The following is a 23,499-nucleotide window of genomic DNA, read 5'->3' as shown; positions in this document are numbered from 1 at the left end:
CCTAGGTAGGATGCCAAACTTTAGACATCCCTCTACTCCAGTCCTCTGGGGCAGGGGGGCGGGGTTGGCACCCAGTCCTCCTGACAAGCACAGGGACAAGGGTGATGCCCAGTTAGGTGTGCAACAGCCCATCAGGGCCTGGGGCCTCACCTGGAAATGCCCCTCACCCCAGCCAGCACCACAGAGTTCTTAAAGGAGACAGTCTCCCTGTTTCCTTCCTGATGTTCATCCATGTGCCCTATGGGTCTAGTCACCAGCAGACTGGTAAACCCCAGCTGGGCGCCTGCGGCTCTGTCCACCCCCTTCCTCCCACTTAAGTGGCGTTATAAGGATAACCCTGAACTTGACCTAAAGAGCTTTCAACTCTTTTTACTAGGCACCGCTCTGGCAACAATCCTCACCATCGAGTAAGGCTGCATAGAACACGCAGGAGAGGCTGGGACAGCAGGTTTCAAAAACTCACTTTATTCCAATGTGAAATGAAGACGTGGTGGTTTAAAAACAAGAAAAATTTCTTGATCAGCCGTGGGGATGCCTCGCTTGCTAGCTCCCACCCACTCCCCTTGAAACAAGGTGTTCGGACAGACCATACCCATAAGCAGCTCCCCAAGCCACCAGGCAGAGGCCCCAGCACGGGGCTGTCTCCCCCAACCCGCCGAGCAGCAGCACAGGCCAGTGGCAGAGGGGGGAAGCTGGGGCCTGTGGGGGTCGCAGCCTTCTGCAGGCCCCTCCCTGCCACCCCCAGGGCTCCTCTCTGTCTAAGGTGCCAGTGTGGCTGAGGTCCAGGTAGGGAGCTAGGCTCCACCAACAAGTAATCACTCCTGTATTTGTAATTCTTCCCCCAGGATCCATGATTCAGCCCTAGTTCCCCTAGCCCCCCCACCCCCACCCCCACCCCACTGTGCGTTAGGCAGCTGAGGTTCAACAAGGAGAAGGATACATTCAGACTAGACCCCAAGGTTAGCCCCAGCTGGGGAGCAGGAGGCAGCACCTCCTGCTGGGGCCGAGGGCCGACAACCGGGGCGGGGCACAGGCGTGTCTGGGGAACTGCCCCTGGCCACCCCTTTCCCCATCCCCAGCACAGCCAGGCCAGGCCCCAACCACGATCAGTAAAGCTGCTGCGGCCCTCACCCCGCCACAAAGCTAAAGTGCTCCCCAGTCCTCCAGCCCTGCTGCAGAGCTCAGGCTGCTCCCTCAATCCCAGGACACAGGAAAGTGCCACTCTTTTTGGCTTCAGACCTGGACTTTCAGCCACGTCGGACCGAGGGGTCGTGGCAGCAGAAGCAGCAGCCATAATGTCACACATACAAATGACCTGAGAAATCCCATCCGCGCGTCACTCACTGGGGACTGGCTCGGGGCTATGTACAAGTCAGGAAGGATGGATCAGGGCACTCGCGGGCACGGAGGTACTCGCACACACCTACTCGTAGATGGGGACCCGCAGAGGCACCTGTCCCCCAGCTGGGAACTGGGGGATGCCCACACACTCCGTTCGCATGTCTTCCATGAGGCCTCTGCAGCGTGTGTTCATTGAACCAGTGCAAGAACATCTCCGGGTTCAGGCAGGCCCGGGTCCCAGGAGGATGCTAGGGGTGGGGATGGGGTTGGAAACGTGGAGGAAGAGGGACTTGATTCCCCTCCTGATGTGCAGGGCGTGCCACCTTCTCCTGGAGTCTGGATCACCGGGGGCAGCTGACTGACTGTCCATCTGTCTCTCCCCTTTTACCCCTGCAAGCTTGAGGAGGAAGGGTCCTTGGCAGCAGGGGGCTGGGTGGCCGCATCCTCTGAGGCCCCCACGGGCTCCGGCTCGGTGGCCATGGGCTCCTCGGCCTTATCCCTGCTCCTGCTGGCCTCCTGGAGCTGCTGCCGCCGTGCCACCTCAGCTTTCAGATTCTCCAAGTCTTTTTGGCTGAGAAGGATGGGGCGGAGGGTGGGCATCAGGGTGGGCCTGGGCCCTCCGTCACCTTCCTGGCTTTGCTTCAACTTAGGGCAAGATCAGGCTCTGCACTTTCTGAAGTGAAAGTAAGAACTCCACATACCTGCTAGCCTCCAGTGAAGGCCTGGCTCCCATCCCACCTTCACACCCCGCCTAAATCCTCTGCACTCTGGCCGCTCCTATCGCCGATCACAGCCAGAACATGGGTGCAATGTGGAGCAGGCCTGCTGTAAATGCCCTAAGGCTGACCGGACCAAACTCGGCCCCATACAGGCGAGAGGGAGACGGGGTAAGGGGCTTTCGAGGGCAGGGTTGTTGCTGCTGTCTAAAAGCAACAGAGACCCCTAGAGCTCAGCGCTAAGGCACGTCCCTACACTGACAGAGCAGAAGCTCAGAGAAAGAATGAAGCTGCTCTTTACATGGCTGCTGAGTAGCTTCAGTTGTGGCCAAATCTGCAAACCTATGGACTGTAGCCACCCAGGCAGGTTCCTCTGTCCATGGGATTCTCCAGGTAAGAATACTGGAGTGGGTTTCCATGCCCTTCTCCAGGGGATCTTCCCAACCCAGGGATTGAATCAGCATTTCTTTAAAGTCTCCTGCATTGGCAGGTGGGTTCTTTACCATTAGCTCTTTACATACTGACATGAAATGATCGCCAAGATCGATTAAATGCAGGAGAAACCTATGTGCCTGGTTTGCTACAATTTTGTGCCTTCAGGGGGAAAAAAGATGACAGATCTGTCTTTGCGCCATAATGCAGAGTATTTCTGGAAGGAGTGACTAAGGGCTGTCCTTCCCAGTCTCAGCCACCTCAGTCCCGTAGTTAATAAACCAAGAAAGGAAAGGCCAATGTCCAAGTGGGGCCTCACCTGAGAGGAATGAAGAGGATGCCGTTGATGACGTTCAGCTGCTCCAAGACGCTGGCCATGCTGGGGGCTGTGAACTGAGTGGCGCGGGGAGCATGAGCCGTGGAGGCCAGGGAGGAGCGGAGCCCACCCAGCCCCGCTCGCAGACCCACCTTGAGGGGCGGGATGTTGGCGCTGGAGCCGTTGCGGTAGATCTCGTTCATGGTGCGCTGCAGGGCCACGGCCTGCTGGGTCAGGCACTTGAGGTACTCGGAGCTCTCCTTGGTCTTCTCGTGGTCCTCGCCCAGCTGCAGGGCGCGAGCGAGCGGGGAGAGATGAGGGCCGCCCTCAGCTCCGCCCTTGACCCCACCCTGTGCCCCGCCCCACGCCCACCTGCGTCTTGTAGATGGTGTAGCCTTCCTTCTCGTGCTGCAGGGCGGAGCGGAACTCGGCTTTGCTCTCATAGACCCGGGCGACCAGGTGGTGGCTATAGGGAGGCAGGGCGCGGGGTGGGGGGCAAGGGAGGGACGTGAACGGGCCGGTGGGCACTAACGGCGGTGTGTGTGGGGTACTCTAGATCCCACCCCGGGATCTCTCCTGGGGTAAAACGCCAAGTCCAGGACTCAGAGAAGAGATGGAAGGTGAGGGAAATTTCCTCAGGAGTCAGATGGAGGGCAGAGTGCTGGATCCCGCGCCCGCCCTCGATTCAAGTGCTTCCCGGGACCCTGTGGCCCGGGGTCTCCCTGCCCCCTGACCCAGCACAGCCTCACCTGAGGGCCACCTTGAGGGACTTGGGCCCGTGGTACTTGGTGCTGACGGCCAGCGCATTCTCCAGGAAGCGCAGCGATAGGTCATACTCCATCACTCCGTGCAGCACCAGCCCGATGTTGTTCTGGGGGCAGTCGGGAGGGCCCTGGTCAGCTCCCACTCCCCTGGGAAGGAGGCTAGTCCCGCTGCCCCTCCCCAGCACTCACGTCCAGCAGCGCCATCTCAGGGTGGTCCTCCCCGAACACGAGCAGTGTGAGGTAGCGGGCGCGGTACAGCAGGCTCAGGGCGGTGGACAGCTGGCTACTGGCAAAGCAGTACAGCGCCAGGTGCATCTGCAAGGGGCAGACCCCGGTCAGGTCAGGTCAGGTTGGCCGCCGGCCCCGCCCCCCGCGCCGGCCCCGCCCCCGGCGGCTACTCACGTATTCCTGGATGGTGTTGGGGTGCTCGATGCCCATTACTCGCTCGCTCATTAGCACGGCCTTCTGCTGGTTACTGAGCGCCTGGGAGAGGTGGGGGACTGTCACCCCCAGGTGGCACCGCCCCACACCCCGTCTGTCTGTCTTGCCCATGAGCCTCTAGGCAGCTCAGGCCTCTTCATCTCTGGCTGCAATTTCTATTTTTACTTTGCACCAAGGAGGCAAATAAGTGGTCAAAATCCAGCTGCTGTGACCAGGGAAGTCTACACCCCACCCCGAGGCTACTTCACATTTTAAAAGACTGTCTTAGTCTATGCAAACACATGCATATGCAATCTAAAGTTGTACTAAAAATAAAATACTCATACTACGACAAGGAGGCATATACAGGCGAAAAAAAACAAGGAGTCCTATGGCTGGAGGCGAGTGGAGCACCTGCAGTGTGCCCGCACCAAGGCAGCCTCAAACCCGGGGGCTAACAAGGCGGGTGAACACCACCAGGCCCCTGGCCAGTACAGCCAACAGCACAGTCCCTGGGCAGCTTCCAGGGCGCTCACAAGGCACTGAGTGAGAACGTGCCCCTTGTCCCTGTGAAGGGAAGGAAGGCCCTGGCATCACTCCCACTGTGTCCACAGGCACCGCAGCTCCCCCAGGACACAGCTGCGGGGGCAGGGGGAACTGGGGGGCGGGGGAGGGATGTACAGGCAGAGCAAGCACATCCCAGGGTTTCCACCTGCTCCTCCTGGGGGGCCTGGAGGTAAGCAGTATCTCTGGGATGACAGGGCTCCAGTTCTGCCTGCCTGGGCCAGCGGGGTGAGAACACAACCCAGGGCCCAGCTGACCACACCCCAGAAGGAGCACAAGCCCACCTCGGCGTAGTCGCCCATGATGTAGTGGAGGCGGGCAAGCAGGCGCAGGCAGGCACAGATCTCCACGTGCATGGCCCCATACACGTTGTTAAACAGGTTCAGGGCCTCGTTGATAAGCTCACAGCCCTCCTTTAGGAAGCCTGCAGGGCACCCGGGGGCAGAAGGTCAGGGCTGGCCTGGGTTTGGGCTGGGGGTCCCTCTCCACCGCCCCCACCCCCCACCCCCCCGCCGGCCGCACCTGGCACGCACCCTGCTGTACTTTGGCCTGCCCGCTCTGAAAGAAGTGGAAGGCATCCGAGGCCTTGGGGTTGACATGCTTGACCACGGGGAAGATGTTGAGCACGTCCTCCTCCGTGAAGGCGGGTTTGTGGCGGCTGTCGAAGCTGTACTCCTTCAGCAGGATCTGGGGGCCCCACCCAACACCCACAGGGAGCCTCAGCCCAGGCTCAGGTGGCCAGCACCGCCCCACCAGCTTCACCCGAGGCCCCGGGGACCCTGCAGGACGCTCCGAACCCGGCCCACCTGAATGCCAGTTTTCAGGGAGATCTCCCGCAGCAGTGTGATCTTCTGCAGCCCATAGGTCTCCACGGCCTGGTCCACCGTCTCACTGAGGAGGAGCGGAGGGTGGGCCCAAGCAGCCCAGCACCCGTCCGTACCCCTCCACCTGAGCCCCTGGGCACGGGGGCCCCTCTCCCACTTCCCCAAGCAAGTGGTCTCCCGCAGGCCCCTTTCTCTTCTCCCATTTCTCTGCCGGAGACCGGCACTGCCACACCCGCTCACGTACCACTCGAGGCTGAAGTCAAAGTAGTTCTTGGCCTCCTGGCAGATGTTCTTCCAAAGCTCCTGGGGGGTCATGACAGCCCAGGCTGTGTTATCCGCTGCCCCTGGGGGCCGGTTTCGCCTCCTCCTGTTCCTCTTCTTGGAGATGAGCTCATCGGCGGGCAGGTGGGCCACGGGGTTGGGGTAGGAGCTCAGGAAGCAGTTCAGGAAGTGGCTGATGGCGGCTGAGAGCCCCGAGAGCTCGACCCCCTGCAAGGGAGGTAGGACCACTGTCACCACCCGGGCTCCCCCGACACCTCCCTGAGCCGGGCTGGAGGGAGCAGCAATACCTGTAGATACGTCTTGAAGATGTGCTTGGCAGATCGGGTGATGAGCTCTCCGATGCCAATTTTCTGCACAGGTTCAGAGAAAAAGGGGGGTGTCTGGGTTGGGCTCCAGGCCTCCAGCCCAGCCCCCCGCCCCGCCTCCATCTCTCAGCCGCCACGGGCACCACTCACATAGATGTGGTCCAGCTGGTCACGGGCCGGGCTCCGCATCACCAGGTCCAGCACCTTGCCCAGGTAGCGCATGTTGATGCCACGCTGGCGCATCACCTCGGCCAGCGTGGCCCCGTCCATGGGCAGCACCGTGTGGTCTGTGAAGTCCTTCACCTGTGGGCTGCAGCAGGTCAGGCCCCCCCCAAGCCTAGGCCCTCTGCATTCTCCTGCCCCAGGTCTTGCCAATGGGGGCTCCCGCTATTATGGGGCCCTGAGGAAGGAAGGGACTAAGACCCCCTGCTCCCAGCCAGGAAGAGGAAAGGAGAGAAAGGACGCGAGCAGTAAGGATGTGAGCTCTCATCCCTGGCCTTCTGCACAGCCCACCGTCACCATGTGACTGCTAGGCCCACTGGCAGGGAAACAGCAGTGGGGGGCAGCAAGGCTCCCCTGTGACCACACCGGAAGGAGCAGGGCCACAGCTTCACTCTGAGACTGAGCCTTGCCTCGTGGGCCCTGGAGCAGCGGGCACGGCAGGCTTGCCTCGAAGACCAGGCAACAAGCACAACAGCCACGCCCAGGGCCGCCTTGGCAAGGGAGCAAGCCCTCCATACACACACAGACTCTATACAAAGCTTCTTGGGGGGGTAGGGTAGGTAAAGATGCTCCCACACCCTCTGTATGCCATCCCCTCACACGGGGGCTTTGGAGGACCATACCCCCGCTGCCAGCCCCCAAGGGAGGGCACCCAGGTCACAATTGATGCCTGCCTTGGCCCCTTTGTGTCAGTGGCCCTATTCCAGGAATGAGAACTCCCATCTGCCTCGCAGGTCAGGAGGCTTAGGTCACTCCTACAAAGGCTCCACGAGTTCCCGGAGGCGAATGAGGCCCCAGAGCCTGGAACCCCCGCTGCCCCTCCTCTGTGCCACCCCCTGCCCCACCCCGCCCTCACCAAGCCAGGTATCTGGCAGGAGAGCAGGAAGGCAGCAGCATCTTTCAGCAGCTGCTTCTGGTCCCGCACCTCCTCTTGGCAGGACTCAGGGAAGCGCACTCCTGCGGGCGGGAGAGAGAGCAAGGAGGTGTGAGGCGACGACAGACAGACAGCAGCACTCAGGTAGGCAAGCAGGCCCCCCACACTGGGGCCCCTGAGGACCACTCACCTGGCGAGAAGATGTCAGGGTTGAAGCGGACGTCGAAGGCCGTGCTGCTGATGGAACCCACTGCCTTGCATGCATTGCGGATCACCTCCCGACTCCGAGGGTCTGCTGTGAAAACATGGCCTGTTAGGAGCTGCCCCGTCTCCCCCATGGGTTGGGTAGCAGCCTGAGCCTCCCCTGGCCTGGGGCTCCCCCAGCAGCCCCACCTGTCCCGTCGTCGGAGGCAATGGTCTCTGCCAGCTCCTTCACCTTGGCCAGGCCACTAGCATTGCTGCCCTCCGCCTCGCCCCCCGCCTCGGGTGCTGGGGAATCTTCAGGCTTGGACTCCGAGGATGGGGCATCGCCATTCTCCAGGGACGTGGGGCTCTCCATCTTGCTGGCCTTCTGCTGCATCAGCTGTAGGGCCGCCAGCTTCATGAAGAGCAGGTACCTAGGGCACAGTGGGTGGGGTGGAGCAGGGGACGGGAGAGGAGCGTCTAGGAGGCCACCGGTCCAGCAGCTTCCTGCTGGCCGTGGGGGGACCTGAGCCAGGCCCCAGCTCCTGCCCTGCTGGGCTTAAGGATGTTGGGGCCAGGGACACGTCCTGTCCTGTCCAGGGAGCAATGTCCACGTGTGTGTACACATGCCAGCCCAGCCATCCTACCAGGTGGTGGCAGATCACAGCAAAAATGGGGATCTCCCTAGACAGCAAGACAGCTGGGTGTGTATGTGGGGGTGGGAGGCTGGCTCACCACGCAGGCCAGGGCTCCTGAGAGCACCAGGGACCCCGCTGGCGTTTTAAAAGGGAGAATTATTCCTGGCACGGGACATTTGATGGGATAACTCCTAAGCACTGACCGCCAGCAGCAGGGACCCCACCTGTATTCCCCCACCCAAGGGCCATGGCACTGGGAGGTTCAAAACCGCCTAAGCAGATGTCCACACTTCTTGAGGAAACAGCACCACTGCAGTAGAAAGCCACGGGTCTCGCTTTTTGCCATCTACATGAAGCTCTTGGGCGTCTGTCTGTGGAGGGAAGCTGGATGCCACAGTGATGGGCCCAGAGCTTGCTCCTCTTCACTTCCCAAAGCCTCCCCAGTCTGGGGTCAGACGCCAGCACCGCCCTCCTTGTGTGAGGCTGCAGCCGCAGGCCCGCGCCCCACCTGTGCTCCACGAAGGCGTCCACCAGCTCCTGGCGCAGACAGCACAGCTTGTGGCGGTGTGCGCGGGGGAAGCCGGCGCGGGTGCACTCCTCGGGCAGCGCCTCGCCGGGCACGGGCAGGAAGTTGAGGTCGGGGGGGAAGGTGCGCAGCAGGTCCAGGATGTAGTGGCGCCCGTCGTTGCCGATGATGCCCTTGCACTCCACGGAGGAGCAGAGCTCCACCTCCTCGTCCCGGTCGTTGAGCACCCGGTGCCTCAGGATCTTGAGGGGCCGGCTCGTGCGCTCCAGCAGCTCCAGGTACCGCGGGTGCGACACCACTGTCTTGCCGAAGTCAATGGAGCCGTAGATGACACTCTGCTCCTGGTCCCGCTCCAGGATGCCAGGGATGATGGACTGGGCCGTGACCCGGTAGCCGCGGTAATCCACCACCACCGTGCCCAGCGTGTACAGCCCCTCCACGTCCACCGCGTTGTACGTGCGCACGCCGTTCAGGTCATTGGTGGGCGCCACGTAGGCCGCCACGTCCCCGCCGAAGTCCTTGTAGTGGTCGCGAACGTCGAAGCCCAGGCTGAAGAAGATGTTGTTCCAGATGAACATCTGCATCTTGGTCTCCTCGCTGGGGTTGATGGCCATCACGTTGCCGTCGATGACCGCCATGGCGCCCCGCGTGGCTGCCGCCGTGAAGTCGCTGTGCACCTGGGGGCCGGAGGTCAGAGGGTGAGGGAGCCGCGGTGTCCGTGCCTCTCACCTGGCCAAGCTCACCCGGGGCTGAGGGAGGTAAGCAGGACGAAGGTTTCTCACACTTGGAAAAGCGCCAGAAACCCCAGTTCGGAAAAAAAACGTAACACTTATGGGCTTCCCTGGTGGCTCAGCTGGTAAAGAATCTGCCCGCAATGCAGGAGACCTGGGTTCAATCCCTTGGTTGGGAAGATCCCCTGGAGAAGGAAACAGCTACCCACTCCAGTATCCTGGCCTGGAAAATTCCATGGGCTGTATAGTCCATGGGGTCACAAAGAGCTGGGCATGACTGAGTGACTTTCACTTTTATCAAACACTCAGAGAGACAGCAGAGCTCAGTGATTACCGGGGGCAGGAGGACATGGGTGGGTCTGGGATCCACCAACTATGTGCCAGGTGATCTCTGCTGGATCACCTCTCAGATCTGTCTTCATGTCTATAGATGACATAAAAGTATCGACCTTCAGGGGCCTTCCCTGGTGGTCTACTGGTTAAGAGTCCACGCTTCCACTGCAGGGGGCATGGGTTCCATTCCTGGTTGGGACACTCAGATCCCATATGCCTAGCAGTGCAGCCAAAACAAAGCCATCGCCCTTTATAAGGTGTCTGGGAGATTACAAGCCTGCATGGCACCTGGCCCAGCTCCTGGCAAAGTGAGCACCCAGGACATTTATATTTACCATTATCATCTCTAGTAAAATTCTGGGCGATTTTAAAGCTTTTTTTTCCCCTGAAAGCACTGCTTTTTCCTCATCTCTGTCAGCAAAAGCACTGAGGACATCAGAAGACACGTGTGCCCAGGTCCCCATATGGCTGCGTTGGGAGGGAAGTGGGCGTGGGCATCACTCAGCCCATTCTGGAGATGGCTCCCTGCTCCCAACCCCTACCCCCACACTCTTAAAATCTCAGAGAGGCCAGAAAAAGGGGCTGGGGTTGTCTGCTGGGAGGCAGAAAGTAGAAGAATGGCCTGGAAGGTCCCCAAAGGCCCTTATCCACCGAAGCCCTTGTCCAGCTTCCCTCTTATCCACAGGAATCCACTGGGGAGGTGGCTGGCGGGCCTGAGGCTGTGGTCAGGCCTGCGGGGCCACGGGCACCTTGAATATGGCCCTTTCTCGCAGCAGTCGCTCAGGCAGGTTCTTCCGAGGCAGCTCCCGTGTGGTCTGCAGCTCCTCGTTCCAGTCCCGGGTCTACAGAGACCAGGAGGGATAGGCCAGCTCAGCCTGAGCCCCCACCACCTGCTCGGGGCATTCCCACCCCCCTGCCACCCTGTGCAGCCCTACAGGCACCGAGAACCCAGCCTGGGCCCCGCAGGGGAAGGGAGAGAGGAGCCGGGGATGGCCAGAGGCACCTGTCCAGGAATGTGCTCCTCATAGCCCAGTCGGGAGGTGTAGGCATCCTCCGCCCGCACACAGTCCATGGCATGCTCTGCCTGGGGGGCTGTCCAGCTGTACACCTGGAATGGGGTGGCGATCCTCTCGAAGGGGTGGCGCTGGACCCTGCAGCGAGCAGAGGGGAGATGGGGTGGCCCAATGAGCCCAGAGCTCTGCCTTGGGCCCCTTCTTCGAGGCCCCACTGTCTCCTCACTAAGGCTCTGTCCCTGGAGAGTCCAGCGGAGGCGCACAGCCACCTGTCCCAGGGCTGCTGCCTCAGGGGGAGGCTCTGGGTGCTGCATGTCCAGCTTCTTAGCGCAGAAGTGCTAGATTCCAGGCCTCCAGATCACCCACCCTGGGAGATGAGAGACCGACAGGCCGAGGCGCTACCTTTTCTTCTGCAGGGCAGCAAAGTTTTTTTTGAAGGTTGGGCTGATCTGGTTGAGCAGCTCCACCAGGGAATGGCTGAGGAAGCGGGGGCTGGCAGGCTTGGGGTTGAAGTGGTACGCCGTGGACCTGCAGAGAGGGTGATCACTGCACCGGGTGCCCCCCAGGCGGCTGCCCACGGGCTCCCCATGGGCTTGCACAGGGACTCACTGGTTCAGGTAAAATCCCCGGGTGGAGGCTGTGATGCTGACTTGCCGGTCCTCAGCTGTGATCACAAACAGGTACATGAGGTCCCCGTGCATCCTGCGGTTCCCGGGGGGTGGGTTCCAGCCGCTCATGGTGAGCACCTTCAGGCACTGCAGGGGCTGCGGCGAGGGCTGAGTGTGAGCAGGCCATGCCTCCTGGTGGGCGGTCCCCTACCCCCGTCCCCAGAGACCAGCTCCCACCTTCCAGTCCCGGTTCTGGGGCTGCAGAGGACACAACGGCCGCTCCCGGCTCCCAGGAAGAATGTACTCGGGCGGTGTGCAGTCGATGGGGTCCATCTCCAAGCCCTTCTTCCGCTTCCCGCTGTCTGAGGGACCCGAGGCTGGTGGTCAGCACACGATGGCCCAGGGGGTCCAACACCCTCCCCAGCTCAAGTGGCCCTGGCCTGGGTGCCTCCGGCCCTGCTTCCCTCCGGTGGGAAGGCTGAGGCCCCCAGCCCCCTTCACCAGCCCCAATTCAACTTGCTCCCAGCACCTCTGCCCAACCGCCAGCCCCAACGCCTCCCGCACCTCCTAGGTCGCCATCGGTAAAGACGCTCAGGAAGGACAAGGAGTTGCAGTCAACCCCATTGAAGGCATCGGAGGGGTCCAGGCTCTTGAGCAGGTCTCGAACGTGGCGCACGTGGATGCGGGCCTCTCGCACTGTGTACGGTTCTGTCGGGAGAGGGAGGGGCAGGGCGTTACCAGGGCAACAGCCTCCCCAGTGGAGAGAAGTCGGCCTGAGCACAAGCAAGGGTAGCATTGATTTTCAATTTTAGGCTTTAACTTGCAGATTCCCTTATGAATACCTAGGCTGGAAATCTGCTTTCCACACACATATCTGCCTATCAGCAGGGATCCTTGTTTGCAAAGAACCTTCTGCCAAAGGGCACAAGAAGTACCTCTGGAAGTGCACACAGGCTGTGGCAGCCCACAGAAGCCCCCTAATTCTCTGTCTACGAGTGTCACACTGGCTAGGTTGTCCCCACATGTTCAGTCCAGTTCTCCTGGGTCAGCCCTCCCCCAGGGCAGCAGAGGATTTACAGGACTCAACCTTGCTCCCCAACTCACGTTTTAGGAAATCATGAGGGCTCTTCAGAGGCAGGTGGGAGGACCCATAATTGGATAAGTCTGGGCACAGCTGAGTTACTTTTCCCCCACATTCATTCTTTTGGGTGACATGCCTAGAACCTCTGTGCCACTCTCCCCAGGTGACCCAAGTTTACGGGATCTTTTTTTTATTTTAACAAATAGACCAGCCTCATCATGTCAGCTGATTGCTCTGCAAGGGGCCTAACTTTCACGAGCCATGACATTTCAGTTTTCTTAAGAGACTGAACTTTTATCGCTATAAAATTTGTATGGGCTGATTTCAAGCACTTGCTTGCTACTTTTTTTTTTTTTTTTTTAAATCATGACTCTGATATTTAACCCTGAAGTTGAAGGGTGTGCCGGAGAGGACCAGAGAAGCAGACCTGTGCTCCTGTCCTGTTGCCACAAGTCCAACACCGCCCCAAGCTTCTACATGCTCATCCATGACACAGACATACCAAGATGCCAGCGGGAGGGGCAGGGTGGGGAGAGTGCCACCTGGCCCCGCCTTCTCGTGTCCCGGCCCCCCCTTGGGGAGCTGCTCGACTTCCAGACAAACCTTCCACCACGCGCAGCACAGAGCCCTCCTGCAGCCCCTCCACGCTGCGCAGCTCTGAGAAGTGGTCCAGCATGTTGCCATCCAGGTGCAACGAGAAGCAGGTGCGGTGACACGTGTCTTCACGGTCCATAAGCACCTGGTGGATCTCCTGCACCATCTCCTGGGGGGAGACCTGCCAGGGAGAGGGCCCCACCACCCTGGTGAAAACATACCAGTTTCCCCAGCCCCAAATACCTGGGTCCCTAAAATCAATGCTTCAAATACCGTTTTCCCCTTTGTGGCTTGTATTTTAAAGTCCAGGCCCTGCCCCTAAGTCCTGTGCCCAGCTGCACCTGTGTGTGTGTGTGCTTGTGTGCAGGGTGTATATACATGTGCAGGACAGAGCCTGGCCTCGTTACCCACAGGCTTCAACTATTCCTGCAGACTCTGAACAGAGGTGTAAGAACAAGGAAAAGAAAACAGCCATCTTGCCTCCTCCCTATGACCTCCTCTTTCAGGAAGGTGTGGCCTGGGGCTCAAGCCTGTGGGTCCAGAAGATGCAAGAGGCCTCATCTGGTTCTCCACTGAATCCATTTGCAAGGCCTCTGGGGAGGCGACCATTACCTCTCTCCTCCCAAAGTAAAAGTGTTCGTTGCTCAGTTGTGTCTGACTCTTTGCAACCCCATGGACTGTAGCCCGCCAGGCTCCTCTGTCCACGGAATTCTCCAGGCAAGAAGATTGGAGTGGACAGCCATTCCCTTCTCCAGGGGATCAAACCAGGGTCTCTTGCATTGCAGGCAGACTTAACCCTGAACCACCAGGGTAACCCCTCTTCTCTCAAGCACACAAACTCCAGCCAGAGAGTTGACATACCCGAGGCTGGGGAGCCCTGGGACCCCAGTACTAGCCAGCCACTACTGTACTCCTCCCTAGACAGGGCTGGCAGTCCCAACTGGGATCTGGCCCCTAGCATTGGGGCAACAGTTTGAACCTGGACTCCCACGTCCACCACGTGAGTGACCTTGGAAGGCAGAGGACCCTGTTTCCTGCCTGCGACCCCATCGTCATCCCGCCTCACAAGCCCAGCATCCAGCACCCCTCTGCTATCTTACCTGGAGGGAGAAGGGCTCGATCCCAGGAGCCAGGATCTTCACTGAAAAGCCTGTGTCCTGAATGACGATGACTTCCTGTCCGGTGGTCTCCTCTCCCGGCTCAGTTTCATCGAGCCCGTTTTCCCGGGGTGGTTCAGCAGGCCCTTCTTCCTTTTTCAGGCTCTCTGGGCAGTCCCCATTCAACAGCATGACTGAAGGCAGCTCTGCAGGGGACAAGGGGGCTGAGTCAAATGGGCCTTGCAGGTGAGGTCTGCCTCCAGCCTGTCCTCCCCAGACCCGGCCCTGTGCCAGGCCCACCATACCCCAAGCACACAACTCCTCCCGGCACCCCTACTCTGGCCATCTGCAGGCTCCTGCCTGTACCCTTCACACCCCGGGCACTTGTTTCCCATCTCTTCTCAGGACCCCCGTCTGGCATCCATGCGATTAGGCCCCCCAGACAACTCCCCCAGAGTCACCAATGCAAGTGGCTTCAACAACACTCCCCACATCCACTTCCCCCTCTTCCCTGATGGACACTCTGGTCCCTTCCTTTCCAGCTCGACTTCTCCCGCAGTCCAGCTGTGGGTGTCCTGGGCCCCAGCCACTCCTCATTTCCATCTCACCCTTATCTGTGATTCTAAATGCCCTCCCACCTCACAGCTCATGTGACCCAACCAGGCTTCGATCCAGGTTTTCAACGTGTGGCCATCCCCAAGGCCTTGCCAGACTCATCTCGTCAGCGTGGAATTTACCATCTTCCACAAACCAGCCCCTGCTCTGCAAATGCCCCTCACCATACCCCAATCTAATCACAGGACGACTGCAGGCCATTTTCCCTATTTCAAGAATACCACTTGCTGTACACCTGAAATTAATATAACATCGCAGGGACTTCCCTGGTCGTGCAGTGGATAAGAATCCGCCTGCCAATGCAGGGAACACAGGTTCGATCCCTGGTCTGGGAAGATTCCACATGCTGCAGAACAGCTAAGCCCGTGTGCCACAACACTGAGCCCATGAGCTGCAACTACCGAAGTTTGTGCGTCTAGGGCCTGTGCTCCGCTAATGAGAGAAGCTAACACAGGGAGAAGCCCGTGCAACACGAGGAAGACTAGCCCCTGCCCGTAAGATAAAGTCTGCTACAGGTTACGCCAAATAAAGCCTGCGAGCAGCAATGAAGACCCAGTGCAAAAAAAAAAACAAAAACACCCCTAACACTGTAAGTCAATTGTACTTAAAAACAAAAACACCTAGTGTATGTACCAGTCCTAACTATGTGTGTATAGGCACATTTACATCTTTGCCAGCAGAAAGACTAAAAGATCCAGAATTCAGTGGCTTTCCTTGAATAGGATTAAGAGTGATTTAACCTTTTCCTTATAAGTCTGTACTTTCCTTACTGTATGACACAATTGTTTAACTAGTGTTTATTTTAGGGGATGATTTAGAAAAAAAATGTATGAGGAGTTTTTTGAGAAAACTAGGACCCTGAAACTGTAGGCAGCAAATTCTCTGAGCAACTTTGTGAATTGTTCATATTTTATATTCGAAATCTTCAAGTAATCGACAAGTAATCTTCATTTTCACGGTATGACCATATCCTTAGATGAGTAGCTTAAATGTGATCCAAAGACAACACTTGTGCTTCCACGAATGAAATTCTGGTCACTAGAGATAATTGCTTTTTTGAAATAAAGTGCTTTTTAAGTTGATGTTAAATGTGACCATAGTAAAAACATAAAATGTTTCAATTAATGGTAAAGCTGTATAATTAATGGTTAAATAACCCACAGAATCAAATAAACACAACCATTTTGCCTCTTCAAAAACAAAACAACAAAAAAAAAACAATAAAAAGATACCACTTAGAATGTTCTAACACTCTCCATTTACAGGATCCAAAGTCTTGGGTCTAAAGTCCCTCTCAGCCCCTGCGTTCTCTCTATCAAGGTGCAGCTACCCCAGACTACTCAGAAATCTCGCCTCCCACCTGTGCTTCGGTGTGCTGACCCCTACACGCCGCTCCGCTTGGCAGGCTCCCACTCATCCGTCAAGGCCTAGGTGAAATAAACCTCCTTCCTGGACTCCTGACAGGAGCCACTTGGGGTGGCTGTTCACACTAGCAGCTCTGTCTCCCTCCTTCTGTCCTGCCCACTCGACAGAAAGGCACTGAGCTAATGAATTAATTACTGTAAAAGCCTAACATCTGTGAATAGCGATGGACTCATGTGGGGAGAAGAGGAGCAGGTGAACAGCTCCCCCAGGAACTAGGGGGAGGAGAGGAGACCCCCCACCCTGACCCTGGGGCGCAGAGGAGGAGCACACAGAAGCCCTCCAGCACAACAGAGGCCTGCCTGGCGGCCTGCCGGCCCGCGGGGCCTTCCCTTCTGGGTCCACCTCACAGCCAGACTAGCCCTGCGCTTATCTGTGAGCTCCAGATAGACCAGCTCGCCGGGCCTGCTCCGGACCCTAGCGATCCCCTCTGGATTCCACCTCCTCGTCCCTATCCTGCTGTGAGGAGCGGGGATGGGGCACATCTCCACAGAGCTGTGTGGGCTCTACCCAGACCCACCATCGCCTCAGGAAAGAGTAGAAAAGTCCAGATAAGCCTGGCACATAAGGGCACACCGCAGGCAGGGGTGGGGGGTTGACGTGGAGAAAAGCCACTCCCTCTTACCATGTCCCCTCAACTTCGTGATAAACAGAACCGCCAGGCACTCAGATACAGTCCCATCCTCCTCCCTCAAAGAACCACAAGGACCTCTCCTTTGAGTGAACCCCCAGCCCCAGGCACGGTGACCCCCAGCCCCTGCAAAGTGAGCAGCCAGCCCGAGAGAACCTGGCCAACTCCGTGACAATGCAGACAGAACAGCGCGGTGGGAGATGGGTGGTGGTTGGCCAGTTTTCAAAACGCAGCAAGAGATGTGACAGACTTGAGACAGCCTTCCCCCACTGAGTCCTTGAGAAAGGCTGTGCTGGCTGACCAGCCTTTGGGACGAGGGGGCCCCTACCCAGTACGGCACAACCGCTTTGAGGTCTGAGACCCCAAAGGTGGGAAGTCAGAGACCTGGACCCAGACAGGTGTCCGGTGCTCCCTGAGTCAGGTCGTGAGGACAGAGGAGGGCCAGGGTGGTCATAGCTCCCGCTCCCCCTCCCTGGCCAGGGACCCTGCCCAGGAGGCAGGCACCATACTCCAGGTTCCCCCCCAGGGGGCACGCAATGCCCTACCAGATTTCAAAGGCATGTGGCTGGTTTCCAGGGGCCTCCACTCCCCTAAGGATAGCCCGCCCTGCCCTTCCTCTTTCCTCCAAAGGACCCTGAGGGTCTCCCTATCGATGGATCAAGGCCCAGTGACCTCCCCACAAGAGGCCAGCTCACTACCCCCACAGCCCACCTGGTGTGGTCGGCCGCTGCCCCTTCCTGGGTTCTGGACTCCCGGGACCTCTGTGGCAGCGAGGCCCACCGCTCTGTGGCTCAGGCCCGGCACTGCCCGTGTCCCTTGTTCCGGGCTGTGCCTCCACCCTGGCCCCCATGCAGCTGGTCGGCCCCGGGCTGGAGCTCTGGTTGGCTTCGGGTTTCAGCGGGACCAGGCCTGCCGGGGCGGCCCTGGGAAGGGCACACTCCCCCTGCCTTGCATCCTGCTCAAGGTCGGCCAGGACGGCTGTGGGCCAGGAGGCCCTGGTGGCTCCGGGACCCCGAGTAAAGCTGCCACCAGGGTTCAGGCCTGCCTCCCCAGATCCCCCCCAAAGGGGGTCACTGCTGGTGAAGCAGTTAGTGGGGCAGGAGAACCCGGCGTCTGGGCGACCTGGGACCCTCCGGATCGAGGGCCCCGGGGACTGGGTGGCAGGGGTAGGGCCCAGCAAGGGGGTCCTCTCCTCTGCCCCAACTCCAGTGGGGGTGGGCAGGACCGCTTCCGCCAGCTGCTGGCAACAGCTGGCGCAGACCCGGGCCCAGGCCATGAGGTGGCTGCCCCCTGTCCACTGGTGGCCGCTGAGCGCCCTGCCTGCCTCCTCCTGGGTCAAGTGGCCGGCGGGGGCCTCTGGCTCATGCTGCCCCCTGCAGGTGACCTGGCAGCTCTCCCCTTCCTGGGAGACACCCGTTCTGGTGGGAGGGGGGAGGGGCCCCCAGACTCCGAGGACGACTGCACCGGTGCCCCGGCCTCCAGCTCCACCAAGGAGCTGGCAGGCTCCGACTTCCCTTCCCAGCAGCCCCTGCGCTGCCAGGAGAAAACCAAGTCTCTCCCCTGGGGAAAACAGAGCTGGCAGCAAGAGACCCAAGGCCGTGCGGCAGTGGAGGAGGAACATGCCCAGCCTCGCCAGGGCGCCTTCCCAGGGCCTCTGACTTGTTGCCAGGGCCCAGGCAGGGCTGCTCCGGCATCCATACTAACCAGGGTGGGGGTGGGGAGTCAGGCCTCCTTGGCCCCCTTCCCTCCCCTCCAGTCCTGTCCAGACAGCCCTGAAGGGCTGGCACGCAGCAGGCCCTTGGCTCCCTGCAGCCCCCACCAAGGGTTTCTGGCTCGCACACCCTGAGCGGAAGGTACAGAGGGCCAGGCAGGGCCCCTCTGCTCCCACTACCCTCCCCAAACACGCCCTAACCCTCTGGAGAGGAGGGCGGGGCAGGGCAGCCTGGCAATGACCCCTGAGGAGCTGCTTCCACCACCCCCATCCTGGTTACCACAGAGCCAAGGCTCACTCTAGGCCCGGTTCACGGCAGGTCCCTCCATCAGCTCGACCAGCCCATCTCACTTGAGGAAACTGAGACTCCAAAATGTTAAGAGTGAGCAGGCTGCCCAAGGTTGCAGACGCAACAGGCAGCCAGGCCAGGTCAAGAAAAGACCAGGTCTGTCAGAGGTCCAAGCCCAGGCCTGAGTGCCACCCCCTAGGCTGTAGCCCCCACCAGGTAAACAAGACCCCCTTCCTCTATCCATACCCAAGCCTCCACACCATGCCTGCTTACCCCAGGGGGAAACTCCTCAGGATCTGGGCTGTAGGGAAGGAGATGAGTGCTCCTCTGCAGAAGGGGAAGGGGTTGCCCAAACAGCACGGCACACCCCCCACCCCAAGTCTTCACTGGCCAGACCAGAATGAAGAGATAAAGCACAGCCCTGCCCTGGCCTGCAAGAAAATGGATCCAATGGGCAGCAGAGAGGAGTTAGAAAAGAAATGTAAGCCATCCCAAGTGGCTCCTGTGTGCATTCTCCAGCCTGGCATGGCCTCACTCAATAGACTGTGCCAGGGCCAGGCCCCACCCCAGCCAAAACCTCTGCAGGTGAGGCTCCGGGCAGGAAGTAAGGCCTCATAAGGGATCATCCCGTCCCAAGAACCTGGGGCTTCAAGAGAAAAGGGTGGGGGCAGGCAGCCTAAGGAGGGCCCCAAGGAAGGAGGCATCTGCTTGCCTCCTTCCCATTCCCACCCAGGCCAGAATCAGGTCTGTGGGGCCTGGGAAGGATCTAGTGTTCCCTGAATTGCTCTGCTCAGGCCCACCCAAAAGAAGAGCTCTGGGGGGTACCATCCAGTAGCTCCCATAAGCCCCCAAGCTCCTCTCCAGTCTGCCAGCCCCCTGTCCCTCCACTCCAGGCCTGGACTCCAAGCAATCCTCCCCTAGGAAGAAGGAACTCGACACACCACCATGAACTTGAAAAACCTGCCTGTTCTCTTCACCCCTAAAAACAGCTTTATTCCTAAGAAGGCAACTGACCCTTGGTCCCCCCACCTCCCTCCACAAAAGGCCTTGATCTTCCTCAAGGGGGCTAAGAGTCTTCCAGAGCTGGGTTCTGAGGTCAGAATCCTGGGAGAGGGTCTGTTGGGAAGAGTCTCCATAAAAGCCCCATCCTCCTTTGAATAAATTCAGGCTGGCTGAAATCAAGTCCTGGCTCTATACAAGCTTCCCAGAGGGTTTGAGAGCCCATGTTCCACCTGCTTGTGGGCTTCCAGTTCCCCCTAAATGAACAGCTAGCTGGATGCACCCCTGACCCAGGTTGCGGCAAACAGAGTCCCTCAGAGAAATTCTCCAACTCTCCTCTCTCCTGAGCCCTGAGTTCTCAGCATCCCAGCCCATCCCATATGCCTCTCCCAGCCTTCTCTGGGACAGGCTAAGGCAGCCTTGGCAATCTGGCCAGGAGCTGAAAATCCAAATGCTAAATGGCTGTGTGACCTTGGGCAAGTCGCTTCATCTCTTCAGGTCTCTCTGCTGGAGAGGAAATCAGCCTGCTCTTATCTAGCCTGCTCCACTGATTCAGACAGAGCCTCACTGGGGTGAAGCCTGGCAGGTTGGAGTCATCAGCATTTGTCACTCTGCCCAAACCTTGGCCTTCTTCAGGCAATCAGAAGGCTGCCACAGTACCTATGCCCCACTACCAGCGAACCTAGCTGTGGCCCGTTACAGGGCCAGAGAGCCCATCTAGCCCTGCTCTGATCCTGACTCACTGAAGCTGGAGAGGGAGATGAAGATGACAAGTGTCTTTTGAGGAGAGCTGTGGGAGTGGAAGGCAGGGTTAGTTCCGCACTCCCACAGCCACCCAGGGCAGAGAGGAACATAGCTCTGAGACTCTGAGAAAGATTTGAAGCTGAAAGCCCAGGGGCTGGGGAGGGCTCCCGGGCCTCAGGGCTGGAGTCAGAGATGTGACTCCAGAGAAGGAACAGAAGCAGCCCGGGAGAGAGGCAGACCCCACCGGAGAGAACCTGCAGCCACTCCCAAAGTCAGTGCACAGTCTCCACGGGGAGGAGCGGGGAGATCAACTCCATGCTGACGACCTTTGCCTTAAAAACAGCAACTCTGGGCTGACCCACTTTTCGCAATAAGGCGGGTTAATAATCAAGTTCTGGCACAAACACTACCTCCTGCCAAGGAGTTCGGCTTTGTCCCCATACATAGGTAGACACCCCCCACTCCAAGTCTGCCCAGCAGGCCGACATCTAACAGGGCGGAGATCAGAGTCTGCATAACAGGGGTTAAAGCCTTGCCTCTGGGAATGAACCACAGAAACCCCCGCTCAAAACACACACTCTCAACTTGCGGTCTTCCCACAGACCAAGCCTCAGAAGTCCCAAGCTGAGCCGAACTCGCAAGGCTGCAGGCGGGTGCACAGGGAACGCTAGAGATCCTGACGGAAAGTGGGTGCTAGACCGAGCAAGTGTCAAGTGACCCCAGTCGGGGGAGTTCCCCAAGCCCGGGCGCGTAGGGGGTGGGGCCGCCGAGTCCACCGATCTGCGGAGCCGGCGCACCCCGAAACCGCGTGTGCGCGCACGTGTCCCCACGATCTGGCACGCGTGTGTCCGCCGCCGCTGCCCTCCCCGGGATCCCACGTGTGTCAAGTCCGGGCCGCAGCCGGGGGCGACAGTGAAGGTGACCTTCAGGGCGGGGGCGCCCGGTGGAGGGCTCGGCGAGATGCGACCCGCTCAGGCGCGGAGAAAAGGCAGCGGTCCCCGCGCCACTCCAAACTCACCCGCGCACTCGGCCCAGTCCAGCCTCCCGCCCGGCTGCCCCCTGGCCCCGGCCCCACTCACCCGCCGCGCCTGGCCGCCCCTTGCCACCGGCCTGCGAGCTGGGCTCCCGAGCGCTGTCCGCCGGGGCTGCCGCCGGCAACTCGTCCGTTTTGATGACCATGGCGGCGGAAGCCGGCGTCCGCCTCGGCTATCCGCGCCGCCCGCCGCGCCACTAACCCAAGTGCCCTGCGCGCCGCTGCCGCTGCGGGAAGGACGGAGTCACCGGCCCACGTGGTGCGCGCTGTAGCCTTTGACCCCACCGCCGCTTCTCTGCCCCGCCCTCGCGCCCGGCCCGGCCCACGAAGGCCCGCGAGGGACAAAATATGCCACGCCTCGTTCTCTGGGTACCAACGCGCTGACTTTCTGGAACGCCTTAAAGGGAACGCGCTCTGTCTTTGGCGAGAAATAGGCATCGGGCGCCCTCGAGGGGCGGGGCTACGGAGAGGCGTCCTTGCGGTTCGCCGCCCGTCGGGCGGGCGCCTTGACCTTGGGTGGAGACCAGTCTAGGACTGCTATTGCATACTGCAATGGTTTCCTGTTGCAAGTCTGCCAAATGACCACGCGGTCTGTAATCTGCAGTGGTAACCTGACCCTCAGCGACCCCTCACCGAGCCTCCTGTAGTCCCTTGAAGGGGTGGGGCTAGGGGTGCCCAAGGTTTCTTTAGGAGGGCGTGGAAGGTAGCCTAGGGCATGGTGACAAGAGGCAAGGTGTTAGTGGCTAATTGAAGTGTCAGGGCCCACGAAACTGTGCTGAGCCACAACAGGCTCAGGAGCCTGGACGCCTCCCCTCCCTCCACCAGATGAGTCCTCACATCTGGGCTGGTACTTATCCCCAATTTTGAGTGGAGGAAGCTAAGATCAAGGTCACACGGAGAGAAAGACTTTAGCTCGGCTAGGCTAAATCCACAGCCTGGACATTTTACAGTCCTTCATGTTTTCAGATGTTTGCGACCTCGTGGGGACTGAGAAGTTAGGTCAGAGAATGCTGCCCCGTGACATTTTACCAGGTCTTGCCAGTGAGTTGAAGTTCTTCAAGTAGAGAGTGGAAGGGTCTTCCTTGCACAAGGCCAGGAAGCCATGGGGGAAGCCCTTGAGACGTATTCCACAACTACTGGGAATCGGGACGCTGCAGCTGCAGAGGTGGGCTGGGGCAGGCCTGCTGCTGCTGCTGCTAAGTCGCTTCAGTCGTGTCCGACTCTGTGCGATCCCATGGACGGCAGCCCACCAGGCTCCCCTGTCCCTGGGATTCTCCAGGCAAGAACATTGGAGTGGGTTGCCATTTCCATCTCCAGTGCATGAAAGTGAAAAGTGAAAGGGAAGTCGCTCAGTCCTGTCGGACTCTTAGCGACCCCATGGACTGCAGCTTACCAGGCTCCTCCGTCCATGGGAGTTTCCAGGCAAGAGTACTGGAGTGGGGTGCCATTGCCTTCTCTGGGGCAGGCCTAGGGCCTCATAAAAATTGCAAAGGAAAGTGGACTTTGTCCTGGAGTACCGGTGATGGGAAGGGGAACCAGTGAGAGGCATTAAGCGTTTAACCAAGAGAAAGGAAGATGAGAAATGCTTTGGTTGCCGTGTGAGTGATAAGGGGCACTGAGCTAGACAAGAGGGAGATGAGTTTGGACTATTACACAAGAAGGCTGGAAATGAAAGCAAGACCTGCCTACAGCCTACCACATGGAAGGTGCGCAGTCAGGTGGTACGTGAACCTGATACAGAGGATTGGTGGTCTGCATCCTGCAACCTCTGCCTTGTCTCTTCTAGAAAACTTGAGCAAGTCATTTGACTTTCACTCCTCTGAACTGCAGGAGCTGCCTCTGTCAAATAAAAACATCCATTTGTTTAGCCTCTCACCTAGTTGTTGGGAGGAGATAATGGTCATCAAAGCACTTTAGATAGTGTAAGATACTTGGTGATTCACTCTATCTTTTAAGCGAAGCTTTCGAGAGCTCAGTGCTCCAGGAAGATCAGAGATGAACCAGACCAGGGGACTTCTTGAAGTCAAGGACTGTCCTTTATTTATCTGGGTATCCCCAGCATCTCCCCAGAGCTTGCTACATAGTAAGCGTTTAATCCACAGTAGTTGGTTAAATGGAGGACCTGGGTATAGGCAAGCCATCCTTTAGAGGCCTCCATGGGGTTTCACCTTCGACCCCATCATTATTTATA

The 23,499-nt window shown here is 59.1% G+C and overlaps 1 protein-coding gene across 5 annotated transcripts; it reads right to left on the bottom strand.

Moving 5' to 3' along the window:
* Positions 1–442: 442 nt before the first annotated feature.
* Positions 443–21,557, bottom strand: CLUH (clustered mitochondria homolog). 5 transcript variants are annotated; one of them, XM_040243761.1, is made up of 26 exons: positions 17,244–21,154; positions 13,868–14,070; positions 12,777–12,948; positions 11,657–11,800; positions 11,330–11,454; positions 11,094–11,248; positions 10,887–11,012; positions 10,475–10,622; positions 10,221–10,313; positions 8,390–9,084; positions 7,454–7,677; positions 7,251–7,355; positions 7,043–7,143; positions 6,115–6,267; positions 5,947–6,009; positions 5,622–5,866; positions 5,360–5,444; positions 5,087–5,240; positions 4,838–4,977; positions 3,972–4,052; positions 3,759–3,884; positions 3,555–3,676; positions 3,178–3,271; positions 2,958–3,092; positions 2,809–2,882; positions 443–1,912 (listed from the first exon to the last, which is right to left on the bottom strand). In XM_040243761.1, the coding sequence occupies exons 1-26, from the start codon at positions 18,151–18,153 to the stop codon at positions 1,726–1,728; spliced, it is 4,860 nt and encodes a 1,619-aa protein (XP_040099695.1). In that variant the 5' UTR covers positions 18,154–21,154; the 3' UTR covers positions 443–1,725. The 5 variants fall into 5 exon arrangements, with proteins under 5 accessions (XP_040099695.1, XP_040099697.1, XP_040099698.1 ...); XM_040243763.1 differs by lacking the exon at positions 17,244–21,154 and adding an exon at positions 21,355–21,557 and having other exon boundaries at positions 454–1,912; XM_040243764.1 differs by lacking the exon at positions 17,244–21,154 and adding an exon at positions 21,355–21,454 and having other exon boundaries at positions 454–1,912; positions 7,251–7,352.
* Positions 21,558–23,499: the final 1,942 nt, after the last annotated feature.

Source organism: Oryx dammah, unplaced genomic scaffold (genome assembly GCF_014754425.2).
Source record: "Oryx dammah isolate SB20612 unplaced genomic scaffold, SCBI_Odam_1.1 HiC_scaffold_8, whole genome shotgun sequence".
Taxonomy (NCBI): Eukaryota; Metazoa; Chordata; class Mammalia; order Artiodactyla; family Bovidae; genus Oryx; species Oryx dammah.
The sequence above is the reverse complement of the archived record's forward strand: the minus strand, read 5'-3'. Positions and strand labels throughout refer to the sequence as shown.

Coding starts and splice junctions, on each gene's coding strand:
- CLUH (XM_040243761.1), bottom strand. CDS start 18,153: ATGTTCCTCCTCCACTGCCGCACGGCCTTGGGTCTCTTGCTGCCAGCT. Junction 11,013..11,093: donor CGGGGATTTTACCTGAACCA/GTGAGTCCCTGT, acceptor CCCTCTCTGCAG/GTCCACGGCGTACCACTTCA. Junction 10,623..10,886: donor GCTGCCCTGCAGAAGAAAAG/GTAGCGCCTCGG, acceptor TGCTCGCTGCAG/GGTCCAGCGCCACCCCTTCG.